The 23,887-nt window shown below is 42.3% G+C and overlaps 1 protein-coding gene across 1 annotated transcript in view; it reads left to right on the top strand.

Annotated features, from left to right (window-relative positions):
• MARK4 (microtubule affinity regulating kinase 4) overlaps positions 1 to 23,887 on the top strand; it is a 3,074,992-nt gene that overhangs the window by 1,549,373 nt on the left and 1,501,732 nt on the right. Inside the window, exon 9 of the mRNA XM_044080464.1 lies at positions 21,664 to 21,783. Within this exon, the coding sequence (XP_043936399.1) occupies positions 21,664 to 21,783 (120 nt within the window). The remainder of the gene's footprint in view (positions 1 to 21,663; positions 21,784 to 23,887) is intronic.

The following is a 23,887-nucleotide window of genomic DNA, read 5'->3' as shown; positions in this document are numbered from 1 at the left end:
TAATAGTAGTAGTGTGAAGTCAGTTACGACTTGATATGCAACTTGATGAACGTTAGTTTAATTCCGTGCAGTGATTCTGTGTATAGATGTATATATACCTCGGTATGTATACATTTTATTAGATTAAAGGTAGGATGCGTTTTTAAAAAGTTAATTGATAGTGATCATATGACTTGTATATAAGGAAATGTTTGTGCTGAGAAAAACTTTTAAGGTCTGATGAAGCGAATAGTGAAAGCACTTACCTGTGCATGAAAATAAAAACTCGCATATATTTTTTACCAACAAGACTGGATTATTGTGAGCCTGCTGGTTGCCTCTCTCTGACTATTGTTCTTGGCTTTATTATACTTTATATTTCAGACAGTAGAGAGGCATTTGCTCTCATGGGTGTGTTTAGCATAACTGTTTTCTTCCTTTATATCCTATTTATACACACACCTCATGGAGCCATGGTGGAGGATAACTCTCAAATTGAGCTAGGCTATAGACCGAAAGGCCCAGGGCGTACATGCAATCAATGTGGTCAATATTCCTAGCGTCTACAGTGACTGCAATACACAAGACAACAATGGAAAGTAAACTAATAAGGCTGTTTCCGGAGGCAAATGATTATTGTTTGTCTGCCGCCTGTATGAGGAGCGACAACAATCCGTTACTACTGTATGGAGGTAGTAATTATGCAACACAAGATCCGATAGATGCCAATGTTCTAGAACAACTACGAGTGGCGATGGAGAAACTAGAAATGGATTCTTTCAAATTGAAGAGGCTGACTACACAACGCCAGCACTTTGAGGTGTGTCTAAATAAAGGCATCATTCCCAGAGGCTTACGAGTGTTAAAAATGCCGACATATGGCGAACAGTATCCAGAACTATTAGCCAAGTGGCAGAAACTCAGCATAGAGGTGAGCAAAAGTTGTATACACCTATTGATAGACTTTTTTAAACCTGAAGAGGATGCGTTGAGAGAATCTATATTAGAACAACAACAAAAATTATATCTAGATTATGACAATGATAAAGCTCTGTCTATAACACTAGATACCATCTTGGTCTATGAAAAATGTCTCATCCAACAGAAATGAACTAAACTAGATAGAAACATCCGAGATTTTCAACTCGGTAATGTCTTCACTTGGCCAAGACCACGGTCGGAGAATAGGCAATTTAGTGATAGCTCTAGGAGAGAGACAGTTACATCAATGTTAAGTAGCCCAAACAATATTCAACATCCTTTGATTCCAGTTTCCACTAACATTCTAGCTAACCAGAGCAATACAGACAACAATGAGATCTCTGGTAATATTACCACAAATAAAGAAAACATGAACACTGTGGTTGGTACCAAAGAAACCTTGTATGGTAAATGTCCAGTGACACAGACTTTGTTAATACATGAGGAAAATAAATAAATTCATAAAAATCCGCCCTTTACAAGGCCGGTTGTATGGCGCCCTAGGCAGTCGTCTAGTTCCCCTATGCCTAAGGCCGGCCATGCCTTGGATGGGTCCGGAGCCGCTGTGCAGGCACCGGCTTCTGAGGGTGTATTCAGGCCTACCGACTTTCATATTAAACCGATGACTTTGTTTCAAGCTTGAAATACCAAATTCCTCAGGCCTAAAGCTCACACTACGCCTAGAAAACCGACGACCAAACCACATGCTCTGGCCCATATGCCTCAAAAACAAATGATTAGAATGGCTGAAGACCTTATTACCTTAATTAGGGGAAGCCAGCCTTCCCCCTCTAAGAGACCTAGGACTGATTTTCCTTCTGACTCTTCTGATCAGGAATCTGATATCTCTTTTCCTTCTGACTACCAGGATTTTCCCTTATCTACTTATGAGAATTCTAATGCAGAGGATTCTAGTCCCTCTGCTTCCCCTCCAGAAGATTTTTCTTTTGGTGAAACCTTGCATACTCTTAGGGAGCATTTCCTCTGGGAAAGCCAGGACTACTCTGAGTCCAAAAAGAGACTTAGGGAATTTTTACTCCTGCCTCAACACAGGCCTCTAGCTATCCCTCCTGTTCTGGAGATTGCAGATGATGTTTTCCTGGAATCCAGCCTTACCCCAGACTCTGCCTCCATCTCCCAGGAAACCTGGCAGGTACTGCAGAGTACCTGACTCTCACAAATTCCTTTTTAAAAATCCCACTGTGGGTCCAGAGACCATTTCCCAAGGACCAAAAGGCATTAAGGCTACTACTGCCAAAAATCCTACACCTTCTGATATGGACTCTAGAGCTTTAGACAGATGGGGTAAGAAGGCATACACTTCTGCTGTTTTGGCCATTAGGGCTTTAAATTGCCAGTTTAATATGTTAAAGTATCAGCAGCATTTTATGGGACTATTAAAACAAAGAATGATGCTGATTCCTGACTGTGCTGAACACAGAGTTGCAAGAGTTAATGCATTCTGCTGACCAAGTTGGTAAACATACTTTGTAAAGTGGTTCTGATGCTTTGGAAGCATCTTGCAGGGCTGCTGTCACCGGGTCTGTACTTAGAAGGCATGCTTGGCTTAAGGAACAAAACTTGCCAGATCACGTTAAAACTAAATTACTGGATGCTCCCTTAAACCAAGACCGCCTTTTTGTCAACAAAGCAGAAGTCCTCAAAAGGATGGAAGAAACAGCTAAATCTATGCAAACTGTTAAAGATTTCTTACAAGTACAGCCACCTAGATTCAGTAGGCATTGGCCTTCAAAGAACTGGTCTTTTCCAGTCCCTTCCAGGCCTTCTCAGTCCAAACCCAGGAGCAGCAGACCACCTAGACTTCAGTCTCAGGCTATGCACAGATGTAAGCAGTGGGCGGCTCCAACTTCCAAAGCAGGGAGTAGTAAGCCACCCCCCTTTGGAAAAATGGCACAATGAATTATCCTTAACTCTTCCAAGCCCTGCTCAACTACTGGCTCCCTTAGGAGGAAAGCTCGACCTGTATGCAAAAAACTGGGAACTCATTACCCAGGACAAATGGTTTTAAACATAGTTTCCCTAGGATACAGATTCCACTTCCACTCATTACCAACCCCAAGTGGATGGCCAGACCTCTCCCCAAATCAGTGGGCGGAGGCCCAAAAACAAGTGCTCTCTCTCTTCTCAGTATCAGGGCTATTTAACCTGTCCCAGTAGAACAAAAGGGACAAGGTTTTTATTCAAGACTGTTCCTGGTTCCCAGAAAAGAAAACTCCTGGCGTCCTATCCTGGACCTGTCTATTCTCAACACCTTTCTGGTGGTTCCAAAATTCAAAATGCTAACTCTTCAACAGCTTCTTCCTATGCTAGCCAAAGATGCCTTAAAGGAAGCTTACCTGCACATCCCAATAAAGGAATCCTGCAAACAATACCTACGTTTCAGGGTAGGCTCCATGCGCTATCAGTTCTCTGCACTTCCCTTTGGCTTATCTACTGCGCCCAGGGTATTCACAAAGTGCCTAGCTCCAGCCATTGCATTTTGCAGGCAGAGAAATATTCAGATTTACCCATACTTGAACGATTGCCTGATTCAGGCAGAAAGTCAGGACTTGCTATTACAACACCTGGCATTTGTAAGGAGGCTTCTAATCTCACTGGGGTACACCATCATCGAGATGAAATCACACCTAATACCCTGCCAACCGATTGTATTTCTGGGAGCAAGCTTGAACACAACTTCCCAGGTGGCATTCCTCACTCCGGAGAAACAAGTTTACTTGACAACCTACTGGCCACAAAAAAACAGCTCTCTGCAAGGAAAATCCTGCAAGCCCTGGGTTTCATGGCCTCTTGCATTTTGTTAATTCCATATGCAAGACTGCATATGAGGAAACTTCAATGGTATCTAAAAAGTCTGTGGTGTCAGCATTCTCAGGAACTGGAAACAATGATTCCTATCATCCCTTGCCTAAGGGCAGAGTTCCTTTGGTGGGCAGAGGCCTGCTACCACAACAAGGGACTCCCTTTCTCTCTACCCCTTGCCACCCAAACCCTAACAACAGATGCATCAGACTATGCATGGGTGGCTTATATGGCAGGGCAGTGTATTCAGGGCAAATGGACCCCAAAACATATGCACCTGCATATCAATCAAAAAGAAATGTTATCTGTACAGAATTCTCTGACAGCCTTCAAATACTTTATTCTTCCAGGACAACTACTGGTAAAGACAGACAACACCACAGTTATGTGGTACATAAACAAGCAGGGGGGAACCCATTCCTACCCACACTGCTGACTAGCCATGGCTCTGTGGAACACAGCCTTGAACTACCAAGTGAACCTGCAAGCTCAGTGCATGCCAGGCAAACTAAATTCAGTGGCAGACGACTTAAGCAGAAATCTCATAGCCCCACATGAATGGAAACTGGAACCCAAAATATTCAAGCTCTTGAGAAATGAATGGGGGACACCAGAGGTAGACCTGTTTGCCTCCCCTCAGAACTACCAGTTGAGCAAATTCTGCACCAGAACTCCCCACAGTCAAGCTTGGAAAGTGGATGCCCTGTCCTTTTCCTGGGAAAGCCTTTCAGTGTATGCCTTTCCCCCTCTGCCTCTCCTCTTGAAGGTTCTGCTAAAGATCAAACAGGACAAGCCAAGGACAATACTGATTGCCCCAGACTGGCCATGCCAGCACTGGTATTTTTTTTGCGCAGTCTGACAGGGCTACAACCATGGCACCTGCCAAAGACCCCCCTCCCTGCTGTCCCAGCAGGCAGGCGCCGGATTCTGCATCCTTAGCTTTAAACCTAATCTAGTCTAGTGTGGCTCTAAACCAGTCCATTCATTTGCCTACTTTTTTCCCTAATCCTCAAAATAAGGAGGAAAGCATACTGCATTCTCTGGATGTGCGCAGACAGCTTAGAGTTTTCTTGGACAGAACTAAGCCTCTCAGAAAGTCTGACCAGCTGCTAATTGGTTTTGCGGCAGGGGCAGAGGGAAAAGCCATTTCAAAGTAAATCCATTTTCAAATGGATAGCCCATTGCATCTATTTCTGCTAAAAGCACCATGGAAAACATACCCCACAGGGGATAAGATCACATTCCACCAGGGCTGCATCTACCTCTACAGCATTTCTCAGAGGAGTCCCTACCAGGGACATCCTGGAAGCTGCCACCTGGAGTTGTGTGCATACTTTCAGCAAACATTACCACCTGACTACCTTTTCAAAATCCACAGCTGGATTTGCCACAGCAGTCTTACAGGGCCTGATTGCTAGCCCTAATGCTCTTTAACTGCATCCACCCTTCCTTAGCTTTGGGAATCAACCCAAATGTGATGACTGCAGCAGTGAAACATGAAGAACATAGTGCAGTATTTGTACAGTTAACATAAATGTAGATGTTCGAGTGAATTCACTGTTGCAGTCCTAGTTACCATCCCTCCAACCCCCAGACTTCTCTTGGCTCTACCTTTCCTTTATGTTTTGCATATATTATATCATGTGCATTTGCTTTTTGCTGGAGGTGTTCCATACCATATAATTGCTTTCCATTGTGGGGGCACCTGACATCTGGGGCAAGAAAAACTGATGTAATGGCGTCGGCTGCATGTTTTACACCCCTAACTACCTGTCATCATGGAAGAAGCGACAGCATCCGACGCAGAAATCCGAAGACTCTGGTATTCAGGCCGGCTGAGGGCTACCTGCAGGCAGATAACCCAAATGTGATGACTGCAGCAGTGAATACACTCGAACATCTACATTTATGGTAAGTGTACACAACTATACTTTTTATATAGTCTTTGTCTTTGGGATTGCATTTTGTGGCTTTACATGGGTGATATATTGTTGGGGGTGGTAGACTGGGTGTGTGGAGGATGGTTAAGTGTGCAGTTTTGTGTGAAAAGTCATGGGAGGCTGTTTCCACTTTTGGGTAGTGGATATGTAGATAAAAATTTTGCTCATAGGCAGTAAGGTGATAAAATAAAAATAGTAGGGGCAGTAGGGTAAATAGTATTGTTTTGTTTGTTTGCATTATGTAAAGGGGGCTTGTCAATTATCAGGGCTGACTCTGCTAACAGGGTTTGTAGGATAGGGAGAGAATGAACTTTGTCCTTGCACTTAATGTCCTGGGTCTGTTGCATGACACAGTCTTCAAATGCGTATCCCCTGCACATTTTACTTTACTGGACTAACCCTCTGGTGTTATCCCATTTCGTCATTCTTTGCTTCTTTCTCCTAATTTTTCCTGTATTACTTAGAGTGCTAGTTGGATGCAGTTTTCATTTGGCATCCAGGACTCAGATGTGTACACCAGGCCTTAATAATGTCTTTTCTGTGTTGAAGTGGGATATTTATATCACATGAGCATAACTTCTTAAGAGCAGTGTTTGTCTATTTGACATTGGACTGTAGTCACTGGAGATTGATATCTAAACTTATGAAAATAGATTCTTTTCTTTCTCCCCAGGCAGTTAAATATTTGCCATTATTGACAAGACCTCCTGTAGCTCTTACATAAGTTTCCCCAGTTTAGTTATGGTGTATGTTTTATTTTGATCTTTTGCTCCTATAATTATAAAAGGATGTTTTTAAAGGAGTATTATATCTAAGGATTCTGTGTGGAGCTGTGTATTGTAGCTATTATTTGACACATTTCCAGATGTTCTAGGTGCTGTGAACAATAAAATTAATGGTAGAAGCTCAAAAAATTGCAGCCTGCTCTGTATACAGAGTACACTTATTTGCACCCTTGCTATCTATACACATACATCTACTCCATTTTTGTATATATGCTGCCTTCGTCAAGATAATATCCTCTTTATTGCAAATCTTCTCTTGCAAATATGAAAATATATAATACCCAGTGTTGTGCTAGTTACTTATAAAAGTAATAAGTTAGTATTACTAGTTATTTTTCAGTGAAAGTAATATATTACTGTTGCGTATTACTTTTCTAAAAAAGTAAAATATTGCTATTGCTATTTACTAACTAAAGTAACACGTTAATTTTACATAATTATAGTTTATCAATTATAATACTGAGATTTACTCGCACATGTTACAATGACGATGAATAGCACTTAGTTGAAAAACGCCAAAAGGCTAGTTTTTACAGCTGGGCGGCACAGTGATGCAGCGGTTAGCATTTCCACCTTACAGCAAGAGGTTCCCCGGTTCATTTCTCAACTGGGGGGCCTTCTCTGCATAGTCTGTATAGCCTCCCTCTGTTCAAGTGGAATTCCTCCCACATTCCCAAGACATGCTGCAGATGGATTCGACATTCTAAATTGGCCCTAGGTGTCAATGTGCAGGTGTGTGTGCCTTCTGAGAAAGGTTGGGCGCCGGGTGGCAGCTTGACAATGTAAAACTCTACTGCCACTTGTAATTGATGGTCCGCCATGGTAACCCCTGGGAGCAGCTGAAAGCAGAAGAAGACTAGTCTTTATAGCTAGAGAGTCACAAATAATAATTAAACCAAACCATACACAGCTAGCAGCACAAAACATATAAAAGCCTTTCACATTTTTTCTAATTTCAGCAATTAAAAAGCGAAACCTGAAAAGAATTTTAAATGGAACATAAAAATTTGTTGAGATAAAAGCTGGTTGATCATAGATCCACCTGAAGAGTCCTGCTTGATGCAGTGGGTTGGGGTGTCCAGTGTTAAACCGATGGGTGTTGAGTTTGATTCCGATTGACTGCAGTATGGAGAACTAATGCCATTTATTATACAACAAGGTAAGGATATGATCTCTAGCAGTCTAGAATTGTCCCAGTGTTGGGGGTGCTTTAGTAGGTGAGAGTTCCACAATACCAGGGCAGGGCTGGAGTCTGGTCGTCATTAGCTTTCACCTCCTTGCAATGCTTAAAAAAAAAAATGAAGTAAATTTTGCTCCAGACTAATTCTAATGATCTATTATGAATACTATGTGCTACGAGTTGTGCCAACATTATATTGTAATTTTTATCCAAATTGCCCCTTCAAAGTTTCAGTTACCTCCTAACATCTGATTACTGTCCAAACTATCCAGAGCCTCCAGAAGTTTTCCATCTGTCTTTAGGGGGCGATATCGCCCACATTGAAAACCACTAGTTTTTAAGCAAAAGTAATGCACATTTAAGTTACTTTAAAAAGTAATATTTTACTATTACGTTGTTACTATTTTGCAAGTGTACCCGCGGTGGTGGTGCTGCAGTAGCGTTGTCGCCTCACAGTAAGATGCTATCCGGTTCGATTCTCAGCTAGAGCTCCTTCTGCGTGGAGACATGCGTGAATGGGCGTACCTTCGTTGAAGGTTGTGCGTCAGGCCTGGCAAGCCGGTACGTAAAAATCAACTGCCAATCATTAGTGGATCGGAGTTATGCTGTGGCAACCCCTAACCGGGAAAAGCCGAAAGACACAAAGCATTTTGCAAATGTAACTAGTTATAGTACTAGTCACTACAAGTTGTAATATATTACTCCCATCACTGATAATACCCGAAGCAGACTTTTCAGTGGTAGTTGCATGTGTTTTTCACCTAGTTTCTGCTTTACCATTCGTAATGAACTTTTTGGAGCAGTTGTACAACACACCTTTTCCACTAATAGCACCTGTTTTCCACCAGTAGCTTTCAGCTGAATGAGGGACAAATCCAGAAATAATGAAGGACCCTTTTTAAAATATTAGTACTGTTACCTTGAGAAGTTGACAGGTGAAGAGAATGTTAATTAGTCTACATATTTTGAAGAAAAAAGTGTGCATCTCCAATTGTTGGCATTATTTATCAAGTGTAACTCACCACCTTTTCTCCAAAAGCCACCAGTTTTAGGAGTGATTAAGAAGTGCATGGCTGCAATTTGAGTCATAATTATGAACGTTCCTGAAATTCGAGGACAGTTGAGAGGTATGTATACAGTGACTGGGCTGGCCTATTATATGCTGCATTTCCATATTGTGTGATTTCACAATTTGGCTGTAGAGTTAGCTTGGCAACGGAGGTTCTGAGAAACATGGAAGGTATTGAACTGTGAGACTTTTCATCAAAAAGGAGGGAAACAGTTGTGCTTAGCTTTTTTCGGTGTGCCACGATTGTTGGACTTGTATAGTGGGTTGGCTGCATAAAAGCCTTTTTCTTCAGGGTTCAGCTACCTGTGCAGAACAAAATAATTCATACCTTGAGCTGCAGTAAAAATCCTGCCTGGATATCTTTTCATCTAGCCTAAGAAATTCCCCCCACCTCCCAGCTTATTAACAAGGCTGCCTAAATTAGCTCTTGTATCTCAACACCAACCAAACTCAAAATGGTTTTAGTCTCCCCAGCCTCCTGATTCATTTCTTTCTAAACCGTACACCAGAACTTGCTCAGGTCTGTAACCAGCCTGATTGAGATGGGAATCTTATGACAATGTATGCTTTTGATGATCATCTGTTGCAAACAGCTTAATACAGTGTGTAAGAGATGTACATATGTAATGGCAATGGAGGCTAAAATCTCAAACACAGACAAGTCAAGACATCAGATTTGTCAGCTTTACACCACACCTCACCATGATCATCATACATATAGTCCTTCATATGCTGAAATTCTGTAGATTAACTTGCCTAAACTTCAAAAGACCTTCAAAGTACAACACAGGCAGAAAGCAAGCTCAGCAAAACTGTTCCCTGTTAAGCCCAACACCGTCGACAACACAGTGAGCCTCAGATTCATGATGCTGAGCCCATAAGGCAGGCATCAACTAAATCAAACATTCTAGTTATAGATATTTCAATTATAAGACATAAAGATGTAGCTCTTACAAGGCTGAGAAATGAAGGAGTGACAGTTAGTTGTCTGTCTGGTGCCAAGCTCCATCAAATTACACATGTACTTAAGTCTTTCAGCAACAAATACTGGTATGAATCTGTCAAAGTACATGTGTGTGCCAATGACTTACCTTCTTGAACTATATGAAGAGAGAAACGGTGGATCTGTCAGAGTGTGTTTTCCAGGCAGCTGAGAGTCTGGGGATGAGCCACATTCTCTCTTCTCCAAAGGTGATGGCTCAGTATGAGTAAACATAATTGACTTCGGTAACTGGCTTAGTTTTTGGTATCATTTAAAAGGAGGTCCATTTTTTGTCAGCCTTGAAAGACACGATCAATAGACAACTCTGCTTTATTGGGGATGGTGTATGCCTACCTCTCTAGGCAAAGACTTTATCCACCCCCATAGTGCTTCTTTCTCACAGTGTCAATCATATATACCTACCAATGTAGTGAAAAAAGCTGTCTGGTATGCAGGACCCTCTCACTAGTAGACTGAGGAGAAGGGAAAAAGAAAGGGAGTTGTACTGACTGATACAAGGACAGCTCATTTATTACAATGAGCATGAAAGAATGGTTAGTACAAGGGGCAAACCCTGTCCCTGTGAAAAAAACAAAAAAAGGAGGAATAGCCAAAAGGGCCTGGCGCTCAGAATCCCACCAAGCAGAAGTAAGAGCCAGCAACAAAACAGTGTTGCAAAGAAGCAGAATATGTAGGCATAAGGAGCCTTAGTCAATTTTTCTAAAACAAAATTAAGCTCCCAAGGTGGAGAAATAGGTTTCCTTGGAGGCCTAAGATGCAGGACACCTTTAATAAATGTTTTGACCTCAAAATGAGAAGCCAAGGGAGGATTCAAGGGCAGACAAGCAGAAATGACTGATAAATGGGCCTTTACAGAAGAATAGGTCAAACCAGACTGAAACAGCTCACACAAATAATTGAGGATCAAAGGGACCCCCACTGAAAGAGGGTCCTGGTTACGAGCATGACACCAGACAGCAAATCTTTTCCATTTAGATATTTAAGATTATTTGGTTGAGGGCTTCCTTGCCTCCTGTAAAACCCTGAGCATGTCCTCAGAAAAGACGTGCCTGAAAAGAATTAAAATCCCGATCACCCACATTGTCGGTTGAAGAGTGGACAAGTGAAAATTGATGAGAGACCCCTTGATGTTCATCGTGCATACAGCTGCAGTCTGGGTTCTCCTGCCGTCAGGCGGGTCCTCGGTCGGCCGAATTCCAAAGTCTAGGTCTGGCGTCGGTTGTCGTCGCTTCTTCCCTGACGTCAGTGCGACAGGGGTATAAAAGAACCAGCCAACGCCATTTTCTTCAGCCTTTCCTGCCGCGCGGTGCCCGAAGCAGAAGCAGTTCGCAAGTGCCGGTCAGCCAGCTCTTGAAATTACGAAAAATTTTGAAACCGAAGTCTTCTTTAAAGCTAAGTACCCCGTTGGGGAAACTTTTCTTGCCTCAGACCGATGTCAGACAAAGTTAACAATTGTATTTCATGTGGGAAGCAAATACCGCATAAGGATTTCCATTCCCTCTGTATACCTTGTTTAGGCCCAGACCACGATGTCTCGGGCTGTCGCTTTTGTGCTACATTCAATAAACGCACTATTAAGCGTCGGGCGGAGTTCGCCCAGCATTATTTTGGGAAAGCATTTAACTATACTATGTCGTCGGAGACTCCGACTCCAGTTTTGTCTAAAAAACGCAAAGATAAGGACCGACATGCGAGGTCCGCGGCCTCTACCGACACCACGCCAAAGCCCGACTACACGTGGTCCGGTTCTCAGTGAGGCGCCTACGCAGCCCCTGACAACCGACGACACTTCATTGGCAGTGTCCCCTGTACCCGAGGTCGCAGGATCCTCGGCCCACACCCCGACTACAGATACCGAAGCCACTCCTGGCGTTGAGCCTCACAATGTGGACAGGTCTACCTCCACTCAAGGTGTCTTCAGACCTTCCTCTTCTTTTTCCATTAAGGCTTTTACTAAGTCTAAAACAGCCATGCACTCTAAGAGACAAGCTTCACAGGGCCCATCTCAAGGCCCCATGCCTAAAAAACAGATGCTTAAAATGGCTGAGGATTTAATTACTCTTATCAGAGGTTCTCAACCCCCACCGGATAAAAGGCCCAGAGTGGAGGAAGAATCCCCCTCCTCTGATCAGGGCTCCATTATTTCAGAACACTCTGATGATTAGGAACATTCTTACTCTCCTTTTGAAGACTCTGATGCAGAGGAGTCCATTCCTTCTGTATCCCCCCCAGAGGATTACTCATTCGGGGAAACTTTGCATACTTTGAGGGAGCACTTCCACTGGGAAGGCCAAGATTATTTAGATTCCAAGAAAAAGCTTAGGGAATTTCTCTGCAACCTCAGCATAGACCCCTGGCTATACCTCCTGTCTTGGACATCCTAGATGATGTTTACTCGGAGGCCTGCCTTAACGCGGATTCTCTGCCTCCAGCCCCAGTCAAGCCTGACAGATATTAAAGGGTCCCCGACTCACACCAATTTCTATACAAAAGCCATGCTGCTGACCCAGAAACCATCTCACAGGGCCCCAAGGGAATTAAGGCCTCCACTGCTAAAAATCCATTACCTTCCGAGAGAGATTCCAGATCCTTAGAAAGGTGGGGAAAAAAGGTGTATACCTCGGCTACCTTAACCATGAGGGCCTTAAACTGTCAGTTCCATATACTAAAATACCAGCAGTTTTTGTTATCACAATTGAAAAGTAAAATGTCACAACCTGAACAATCAGACTTGGAGTTGCAGGATTTGATGCTGCTCTAGAGGCCTCATGTAGAGCTGCTGTTACAGGATCAATCATACGTAGACATGCCTGGCTCAGGGAACAAACCTTGCCTGATCATGTTAAAGCTAAATTACTAGATACCCCTCTACAAAAGGATGTATTATTTGGTGCTAATGCTGAGGAGGTATTAAGGAAAATGGAGGAAAAAGCTAAATTAATGCAAACTGTAAAGGATTTTCTACAGGTACAACCACCACGTTTCAGTAGAAATTGGCCTTCCAAAAATTGGTCCTTTCCAGCTACAGACAGACCCCAAAGAGGTAGATACAGGCGCCTGAGGGGCAGAGGGCAATCTCAAGGATCGTTTAGAGGCAGACAATGGCAAGCTCCCACCCAAAGAGGTGGTGAAGATAGTTCACAGCCATTCAGAAAGCAAGCCCAATGACTTTCCCCTTTGCATGCCAAGCAAGGCTCAAATGGCAGCACCCTTAGGAGGAAAACTGGCATTATTTTCAAGAAATTGGCATATTGTCACAAAAGACAAATGGATCCTGGACATTATAAACAGAGGCTACAGATTTCATTTTCACACCCTTCCAAAAATGAGAGGCATGCCGAACCTGCCACACAATCAAAGGGCAGAGGCACAAAGACAAATTTCAGATCTCATGGACACGAAAGCTATTCAAGAGGTGCCTACTCACGAACAAGGTCAAGGTTTTTTTTTTCCAGACTATTCCTGGTACCAAGGAAGGGAACAGATTGGAAACCCATTTTGGACCTATCCATCCTAAACACATTTTTACTCGTACCAAAATTCAAGATGCTCACATTACAGCAGCTTCTTCCCATGCTGGGCAAGGAGTCTTGACTGGTAACATTGGACCTCAAGGAGGCATACCTGCACGTCCCAATCAGACAAAATTGCAGAAGATACCTCAGATTTCTTGCAGGTTCAACCCACTATCAATTCTCTGCATTGCCCTTTGGCTTATCTACTGCACCCAGAGTATTCACGAAATGCCTGGCATCAGTAATTGCCTACTGCAGACTTCAAGGGATACAAATATACCCCTATTTGGACGACTGCCTGATCCAAGCAGACAGCAAGCACATACTTGTAAAACATCTGGCTTATGTAATAAGGTTATTGAATTCTCTGGGATACACAGTCAACAAAAAGAAATCAAGGCTAACACCATCTCAGAAAATAATTTTCCTGGGTGCCAACTTGGACTCAAACACCCAGATGGCCTATCTCATGCCAGAGAAGCAGGGGCAACTAACTCAATATTTCAGAACACTAAACACTAGCAAATTTCACCAGGCTGACTGCAAGGAAAATCCTGCAGGCTCTGGGATTCATGGCATCTTGCATCCTACTAATCCCATGTGCAAAGCTGCATATGAGGAAACTTCAATGGTACCTGAAAAACCTATGGTCTCAACACAGCCACAGCTTGGAAACAATAATACCACTAATTCCATGTCTTCAAAAGGAATTTCTGTGGTGGGCTCAAGCATGCCAAACAAACACAGGTCTCCCATTCTGCAAGCCTCAAGCAAATCAAGTCATCACAACATACGCCTCGGATTACGCCTGGGGGGCGCACATGACAGGTCGGTGCATTCAGGGCAAATGGTCCCAAAAAGAAAAGCACCTTCACATCAATCAAAAGGAAATGCTAGCAGTAATAAATGCTATTATAGCTTTCAAGGACCTTCTGCATCCAGGTCAGCTATTGATAAGAACGGACAACACCACAGTAATGTGGTACATAAACAAACAGGGAGGAACACACTCATACCCCCTATGCAGACTGGCCATATCACTGTGGAACATGGCTCTGGAATTACAACTCGAACTTCAAGCACAGTTCCTGCCAGGCAAGGAAAACACGCTGGCAGACAACCTAAGCAGAAATATGACAGATCCACACGAATGGAAGTTGCATCCTCAAGCTTTTACAGAACTAATCCAAGCATGGGGAAGGCCAGACATAGATCTCTTTGCCTCCCACGAAAATCACCAATTGACAAAATTCTGCTCAAGGACTTTTCATCCAAAGGCCTGGAGGGTGGACGCTCTCTCTTTCAGTTGGACATCAATGGCAGTTTATGCCTTTCCACCTCTTCCTCTGCTGCCCAAAGTACTATTAAAAACCAGAGCAGACAGACCAAAGATGATTCTCATTGCTCCAGACTGGCCCAGACAGCACTGGTACCCACTCCTGAGGAGCCTGATGCATTCCCCTCCATGGACCCTACCTCTAATGCCTCTTCTTCTGACTCAGCACAGCTACAAAACTCTACACAGTCAGCTGAAAACACTCAATCTAGCCACATGGAAGATTCCTTAGCATCACAGCAGGCCCTACTCTCCAAGGAGGTGCAGGATGTCATTTTGGAGGCCAGAAGGCCGTCTACTAGAAAAGCTTACTCCACAAAATGGAAACGGTTTTGTGCCTGGAATGAGGAAAAAGGGCCAGGACCCTGGAAAACTGAATTTACCTCAAATTCTACAGTATCTAGCTGAGCTGCTAAACAGTGGACTTTCTTTCTCTTCCATCAAAATCCATGCCTCAGCCATTTCTGCAGAATACAACACTGATCCACCTTTATTCTCTCACCCCCTCTTAAGACGGTTCCTTAGAGGGGCTAAAAATATTAAACCTCCAAGGAATCAACCGATACCTGCTTGGGACCTCAATTTCATTCTAGAAAAGCTGACCTTGCCTCCTTTTGAGCCAGCTGCCACAACAGATTTGCAATATTTGTCCTGGAAAACAGCTTTCCTTCTGGCTATCACCTCAGCTCGTAGGGTATCGGAACTACAAGCCCTCATGGTGGTGCAGCCTTTTTTCATCTTCCATCAGGACAGAGTTTCCTTATGAACCAATCCGTCCTTTATGCCAAAGGTGGTATCCAGGGTAGCTTTGAATCAGGCTATACACTTGCCTACCTTTTACCCTAATCCTCAAAACAAAGGGGAGAGACTCCTACATTCCTTGGACATCCATAGACTACTGCGATATTACTTGGACAGAACAAAGCCTTTCAGAAAATCAGATCAGCTTTTTGTGTCCTATGCTATAGGAGCCCAAGAAAAGCCTATTTCCAAATGGATAGCCAACTGCATACGTTTTTGTTACTCTTTTCATGGTAAAGCTGTACCTGCAGGCATCGGATCTCACTCCACAAGGGCCACTGCTACCTCTGCAGCCTTCCTCAGAGGAGTTCCTACCAAAGATATTTTGGAAGCAGCCACTTGGAGTTCTGTGCATACCTTCACCAAACACCATCACCTACCTTTATACTCCAAAACTAGAGCAGGCTTTGCCACTGCAGTCTTGCAGGGCATCCTGGCTCTGCCTAGTTCCACCTAGTGCCTACCACCCCTTCTTAGCTTTGGGATTCTACCCATCTGTTATGACTGCAGCTGTATGCATGATGAACATAGTACAGTTTTGTACCTACCATAAATGTAGAAGTTCGAGTGCTAATACAGCTGCAGTCCAGTTTTCCCTCCCTCCTTCCCCTCTTGGAACAGGCTTTTTGGCTAACACCTCCTCATACAACCTGATTGGGGTATTCTTTTATGGTGTATTTGCTTGCATCTAATGTATTTTGATTATATGGCATTGCCTTATTACACAAATTTATGTATTGCCTTCCTTGTGGGGGCACCTGACATCTGGGGCAAGAAAAACTGAAGAAAATGGCATTGGCTGGTTCTTTTATACCCCTGTTGCACTGACGTCAGGGAAGAAGCGACGACAACTGACTCCGGACCTAGACTTTGGAATTCGGCCGACCGAGGACCCGCCTGATGGCAGGAGAATGCATCTGTTATGACTGCAGCTGTATTAGCACTCGAACATCTACATTTATGGTAGGTACAAAACTGTACTTTCTTTGTGAGGAGGTCTAACCGTGAGGTAACTTGTTGTGATTGCCTTTGGGTAGATGCATTAAGAGGTGGAACCAGTGCTGTCTTGGCCAGAAGACAGTCAATAGCAATATTTTGGAAGGGTCCAGCTGAATATTCCACAGGACTGTTGTAAGAAGAGGAGGGAAAGTATAAATAAACATCCCCTTTCAAGGAAATGAGAGGGCGACCAACTTCCATGCCAATGGCATGGCACGCTGGAACAGACAAGAGGGAGCTACCTTTTCAGAGTGGAGGCAAAAAGACTGACTCAAGCAATAGCCCACTGATGGACAATGTCCAAAAGCATATCTCTGTGAAGCATCTATTTGTGAACCTGTGGTTTGGACCTGGTCAGAGAATCTGCCTCTAGATTGTGTTCTGAAGAATCTATACTGCCTGAAGAGTTAACTTGTAACTGAGAGCCACCTCACAAGCCTGAAGAGTCATTCTGCCTCCCAGCTTGTTGACATACCACATCACTGTAGTGTTGTCTGTGTATACCTTCAAAGGGTCTGGAGAGCACATGAGGTGAAAAGCTTGAAGGGACAGAATCAGAGCTCAAATCTCTTTGATGTTAATATGGTCTGACATCTGATGGATGGGCCAGAGACCCTGAAATTTCAGGTGGCCATATGAGCCCCACCACCCCATGTCTGAGGTATCGGTGAACAGTTCTTGAGAAGGGACTGGAGGCTGAAACTGCAGGCTAGGGTTGAGAGAAAACTGATGCATCCACCACTGAAATTCCTTCTTTGGACAAGGAAGGAGAAGGATACTGAAATCCAGAGGGTGGCAATACTCCAGCCAAACCGACTTAAAGTACCATTGAGGCTTCCACATATGGAGTCTGGCAAGAGGGAGCAGTGGAATAGAAAAGGCTCGAAGAAACACTCTGGTTCGAATTGCAGTCAGAGGAAGAAGAGAATGAAAGAAGGCTCTCGGTGACAAAACTTTTGAAGGTGGAAGGAAGGCCAGCATTGGCGCACTGTCTGAATCCTGCATCCTAGCTACATATGACCCTGAGAGGGAGTCAGGACAGACTTTTGGACGTTCATAGTGAACCCCAGACATTGATGAAGAAAGATGGTGAACTCCAGATCCTGTAACAGATGACAGGGAGAAGGTTCCTGAAGCAACAGGTCATCTAGATAAGGAAAAATCTGAATGCCCTTGACCATGCAGAAAGCTAGGCATTTTGTGAATACCTTTGGTGCAGTAGAGAGGCCAAAGGGAAGCCAGAGAACTGAAAATGAAAGGAAGAAACAGAAATGTAAAAACTTCCTGAAAAGAGGCTGAATAGAGTATGAAGATAAGCATCTTTCAGATCAACACAACAGAAAAACCTGGGGTCGTAAAAGAGGAAAAAAGGTTTGAAGATTAAGCATCTGAAAATAGATCTATTTATAGATCTTGAGAAGGTTGTTGAGCAGGGAGAGATCCAGAATAGGTCTCCCAAGTGCCCTCCTTTTAAGGAAACAGGAGCACACTGGAATAAAAACTCTTTCCCACTTGGGAAGGTTGCTAGGTTGAATGGTTTCTTGGTTCACCAGAGACCCTAGAACCTCTGAGAAATGAGGAAGTTGCTTTAGAGGAGGTTGAGGAATCTGTGAAAAAAGGAGAGAGGGGATTACATACCATGAAGTTACACGGATGATAGTAAGAACCCAAGAGTTTAAAGTGACGAGAAACCAGTTTGGAAGACAAAGGGAAATCCAAAAGGGCAAAGGAACTTGGTCTAAGAGAATGGGGGGTTGGGAGATTGTCAAAGAGATGCAGGCTTATTAGGTAAAGGAGGCTTCTGGGCGACATATGTCTGAGATGCCTTAGCAGAGGAGGCTTGCCTACCATCCTTACTGCCGTTGGAAGCCTGGCAGGATTGCCTGTGGACAGAAGTAGATCTGGAGTTATAGTGCCTCTGGAATTTAGGGATAGGAGACAAAAATATATGTTTAAAGTCTTGCAAGGCTTTGCCTTTCTCTTGAAGAGGCTTAAACAATTCAGCAGCAACAGTCCTAAAAAAATGTTTATTATCCAAAGGAGCAACCAACAGCTTGGCCTTAATGTCATCAGGCAAAGACTGGAGATGAAGCCAAGAATAGCACCTTATGACAGACCCAAAAGCCACAGCCTTGGAAGAGGCATCAAGCAACATCATAGCTACACTTAATAGAGTGGTGAGCCACTTGAGAAGTAGAACCTAAAAAGAAAAGGCAAAGGATTTGCCTTCAGAATCAGGGAGGTCATAAATAACCTGAAAACCCTGAGCAGTCAAGGTCTTAGTAGTTAATAGCTCTAAAGGCCAAAGCAGAATCAATGTAAACCTTCTTACCAGTCTGTCCATTGCCCTACTATCCTTAGCAGAAGGCAAACGTTTGGAAGAGAGCAAGTGCTTGGAAAGTTTGTCAGAAGAGACTGAAACTACAGTAGGATCAGCAGAAGGACACTTAATAAAAATTGACAATCCTCAGGCAACTTATAGAACCTATCAGGTTTCTTAGTTGCAGGTGGCTGAGGAGCAGAAAGCTTGGAAACAGCAATGAAAGTGTCTAGCAAAGCAGTCAACACAGGAGGAACTACAGATGGTTTAGGAGTATCCACCTGAAACAACTCATAGTATCTCCTGTGAATGTCAGACACTTGAGAAAAATCCCACTTAGTGTTCCATTATTCTAGCAATTGTGTCCCCAAAGGACAGTTCCTCAAGAGGAGTCTTTCGGCTGATAGATTCCTCCTCCTCCTCCTCCTCCTCAGAATCATAAGCCAAAGGCAAAAGTATCTGAGAAGAGTAGGGCAAGGACCCCTCATTAGACTCTGAATCGTAATCTGAGCAATTGTGTTCCATAGGCCATTTTGAAGGGGTAGAGGTCCAAGTGAGGAGAAGGCTCTGGAAAACCCTTGAGGAAGCGTCAGCACCATCAAGGCAGAAAACAGTAGTTCTGAATAAACTCTTGCCTTTCCCATTGAGGATCCTTAGGATGGACTAAAACATGCTTAATCTTTTGGCTTTTTTGGAAGGGACATCAGCCCTAACAAATATTGGAGGTTGGAACAAAAAGGAACAAAAAGACGAACCACAGCTACTGAAGAGTTTTCAGTTAAAAACTATGCAAAGTACTGGTAGGCAAAACTTAAACTCACCACGACTGTTATCAATGAAAGAAAAAAGACTTTATTTTAACAAAGGTAAGCGCTTTCGCGTATCTCCTGATACGCTTCTTCAGACCATGTATACAATGAATGAACTTTCAGAGAATATATAGTGAAGATACATTCAAATTATTCAATTAATTCAACAATAAAACAATCAACCCTTAAAAGGGAAACGCTTCAAGCAACATGACTATGCATGCTAAAAGCTTCATCTGGGCAAAACACTAGGTAATGCAGAACTTTTTCTATTTATAGAAAATATTTTAAAATTTAGAATTTAAATAAAAGCATTAATAAAAAAGTATGTAAGAAACCTCACTGCTTAAAATTAAGGCATATGAAAACTCATATAAAATATGCCTGTGAAATCTTAATGCACGTTAATATACAAACTAAACAGTGCAAAATTCTGCAAAATTCATAGGTTCAAGTCCCTGGATAAAAACTTAAATATTTATGCATAATATTCAAACTATTCTATGAACAATCTTCTTATTTACTTTTAAACTATATTGCTATTTGTAGAAACAGAGTAATGTATATGCATAGAATTTATAAAACATTTTCTAATTATAAGGCCTTGTCTACAAGAAAAAAGTAGTACTGTAAATCCATGCTAAAATCAGTTTAAAATCAGGTTCCATGTTATAAATATATATAATAATTAGATAAATGATTAAATAAATAAAAATATATGTATAGATAAATAAGTAAATATGGATAAATGAATATACAACTATTCATCTGCGTGTATTCAAAAATTGGAGGTTCTGACCCTTGGCAAGATTCAGTAAGAGTACCTGGTATCTCCTCCCTGACCAACATCTGCAGAATCCCTCTAGGACCCTCTAAGACCCTCTAAGGTAATCAACCACTGTTCCCCCTCTGTGTCTGGAGCAGATGCCTGCAAAGCTTCAGAGGAAGTGCAAAAAGACAAATCCATGCCAGCCTGTGATGGGATCACAGCACAGGCATCCAATTTAGATGCTAAATGGCCTAAAGAGCCATTACCCACTTCTAGAGGGACATCCAGTGGAGGATGGTCAGCTAAAAGAATCCAGCTGAGACTTCTTGGCCGCCTTCTTACCGAATAAGAGTATCTCAGGGTTAATGGATTCCCCATGTTACCCTGGGCTAACTGTTTAAACCATTAATTTTCAAGATAAATGGCCAAGGAAGGAAAAACAGCTTCTGAGTGTCTTAGGCACAGACCCCATACAGAAACTACAAGAGGTTTGGTCGTGGGAAGCACTCAGTCAAAAGAAACACTGTTCATGATGATCCTTTTGTGGAATATACCTCCCAAACTGGCATTTTCCCTTCTTAGATGACATGAACTATAGGTAAGCAAAACAAATACAAGACCAAATAGAAGGAAAAAAATGGGGCACTTATCTAATGGCGAGGTATTCAGCACAGCTAAAAGGCATTCAGACCAATGAGCAATAATGGCATTTGGACTGGTGGCAAGGAAGTTCTGGTTAACTGTGTCCGTACATCACTTTTATGCCCTACTTCCTGTGTAGGGTGCATATGTCACATACAGGATCATAAGGATTTGATATACTGGCCGAATGTCAGGCTGCCCTGGGTGGGAGATCCTTGTAGTAAAAAATATTACAACACTGATGTAGGACAGCTTTAATTTCAACAACCTTTATAGTAAAATGTAGAGATTTTTGACTAAAAGTAAGAAGAACAATACACAGAATGACAGAGCCCGCATCATTAAGCAACTCGGGTGCTTTATTAAGTCTGCCAAAGCCAAGTTTGAGTAAACGTAACTGCATACACAAGGCAACACTTCAGGAAAAATTTACTTTGAAGGTGTTGGAAGTTCTAACACAACAGAATATATATATCTGTCAATCAGTTTTATAATTAGCCATGAAGCTGAGAAGTTTAAGATCCATTAGCTGTAAGTTATGAATAAAAGTTATTTCAGGTGAAACACTATTTCTTCTAGTCCATGTACAATTATTTTAATAAGTTTCAGAGTTACTCATACTGAAATTCTCACAAAAAAAAATCTAAAGGAACAGTTAAAAATTTTTAGTCTGCTTGTTTTTTCTAGCACTGTATTTGTTCTTCCTGTTTAGGAACTACGTGAGAGAGTGCTACGTGGGAAGTATCGAGTCCCTTTCTACATGTCAACAGACTGTGAAAACATTCTGCGACGGTTCTTGGTGTTGAACCCTGCCAAGCGTTGTACATTAGAGGTAAGTCAGTTTAGTCTGCTTTTTATGACTCTAAATGACATGAAGTGATTTCTGTCTTGCAGTAATTCTTTGTGACACCAAAAAGGAAGGCATGCTGGATTAAAATGTATGGGACTGTTTCTATACAGACACAGCACATCTGTAAATTACAAGTAATGCTGTCAGTGGTCATGTAATTTGCAGGAACATAATTTTAATTATTTGCATTTGTTTACCAGGAAAGTCCTTTTTCAGCAGAGACCCAGGGAGAAAAGTTCCAAAGATGTTTCCAGCATTAAAGGTGAATAACAGATACTAAAAATTCAAACAGCATAAAGCATGTACACACAGTGGTAGCATCATCTTGCATTGTATACGTTACAAAGTCATTTAAATTTAATATAGGAATAAAAGTTAATAAAACCGACATATAGTGCAAGAACAAAGTGGAGTACATATGTTTCAAAATCATTTAAGTAAAATACAGAGATAAAACAACACAGAATTAAAAGCTTAAAGGGATAATATTTGGTAGCGTACAGTAAATGTAAAGATTTGAGAATGGATTAAACAGCAAGACAGAAAAATATTAAGACGTTTTACAAGAGGTATGGGGAAGTTAAGATGAGAGAAATCCGAAGAGTGTAAGAGAAAAATGAGTGTGTTACACCTTCAGTTCAGCTTAAGAAGTGAGAAATGTTGAGATTTAAGTATGATTAGGAGGACTTGGAGGGAATATATGAGTGTCAATTGTAGAAGTGTGAGAAAGTCCAAAAAGGTAAGGGAGTGGATACAGAGAAAAGAGAAGTAAGGTAGCTACAGACTGATGCAAGGAGAATAAATAAAACAAGGGGAAGTTGGGATATGTGAGTCAGTAGTAAAAGTGAGAAGAGGTAAGGGAGTGGATGTACAGAAAAGAGGAGCAAAATGGGTACCTATTTCTGTATGGCATTTGTCTCTAAAACACTCAAGAAGAGTAAATATAATGAGACGAAGGTGATGAGAAAGGTACAAGTGGTAAGAGAGTGGGTAGAGAGGAAAAGGAGTGAGATAGTTACTGATTGCTAAAAGGACAGATGGGAAGGGAAATAGGGGTAGTTAAGCTTTCCTGGAGAAGGTGTAAATTGGCATTTATAGGTTCATAGGTTCATACTAGGCTATCTGCCCTAGGGCATTTATAAGCCTAGCCAGAATGTGTTTGGCTTTCGCCACCCATTTTAAATTTATTTTGCTATGCCCTTTTTCGAGGTTAGTATACTGTGCCTCTGTCTAACAGTGACACAGAAGTGATACCCGGGGTCAGGGGCGGCCCGTGCTTTTGGACTGCCGGACTGCAACCCCCTCAGAACAAAAACAAAATAAAAATAGAAAAAAAAGTTTTTTAAATTTTCGCGGACTTCGCGCATGCGCAGTAGTCCCGACTACTGCGCGTCTATGCGCATGCTCCAGGCAGTCCGGCAGTCCCCATAGAGAAACACATGGAGACGTCTGTGCACTTAAAGTGCACAGACTCGCTGGGATAATGTATCGGGGCCGGACTGCAACAGCAGCAGTCGGGAACAGTCTCGTCGGGATGTTTGATTTCAGTGATCTCGCGGGTCTTTTGCGCGGGCAGGATGTACGTTAGCTGGAAGCTGGATATTATGGAGAACAGACAGGTAAGTGTATGGTGCTTTTTACTTTTACAATGTATGCTTTTTACTTACTTTGTGTGTGTATGGTACTTGTTTTATACTTTGTGTGTGTATGGTACTTGTTTTATACTTTGTGTGTGTATGGTACTTGCTGCTGCTTCTAGTGTGTGTGTGTGTGTGTGTGTGTGTGTGTGTGCGCGCGTGTGTCTATATGTGCATACAAAAAGGCATGTCATACATTAATCAAGAGGTCTTGTATTGTAATACAGTTCAAGAAAAGTCCATAATTTATGCCTATAATTAATTATTTTCCAAGATAGAAAAATATCCACAGTTTCAAGGCATCTTAGAGTTAAAACTATTCATTACTGAGAGATGGAGAGAGAAAACATGAATGCAAATTTGACCAGAAATTTCATATTGCTGGAAATGAGTACAACTCTGCTGTGTCTGTTTTGGGTCACTTTCATCAGATGCAGTTTGATGCTATC

This window comes from Protopterus annectens, chromosome 1.part0 (genome assembly GCF_019279795.1).
Source record: "Protopterus annectens isolate FY-2018-M chromosome 1.part0, PAN1.0, whole genome shotgun sequence".
NCBI lineage: Eukaryota > Metazoa > Chordata > Ceratodontiformes > Protopteridae > Protopterus > Protopterus annectens.
This window is presented reverse-complemented; position numbering and strand designations above follow the sequence as displayed.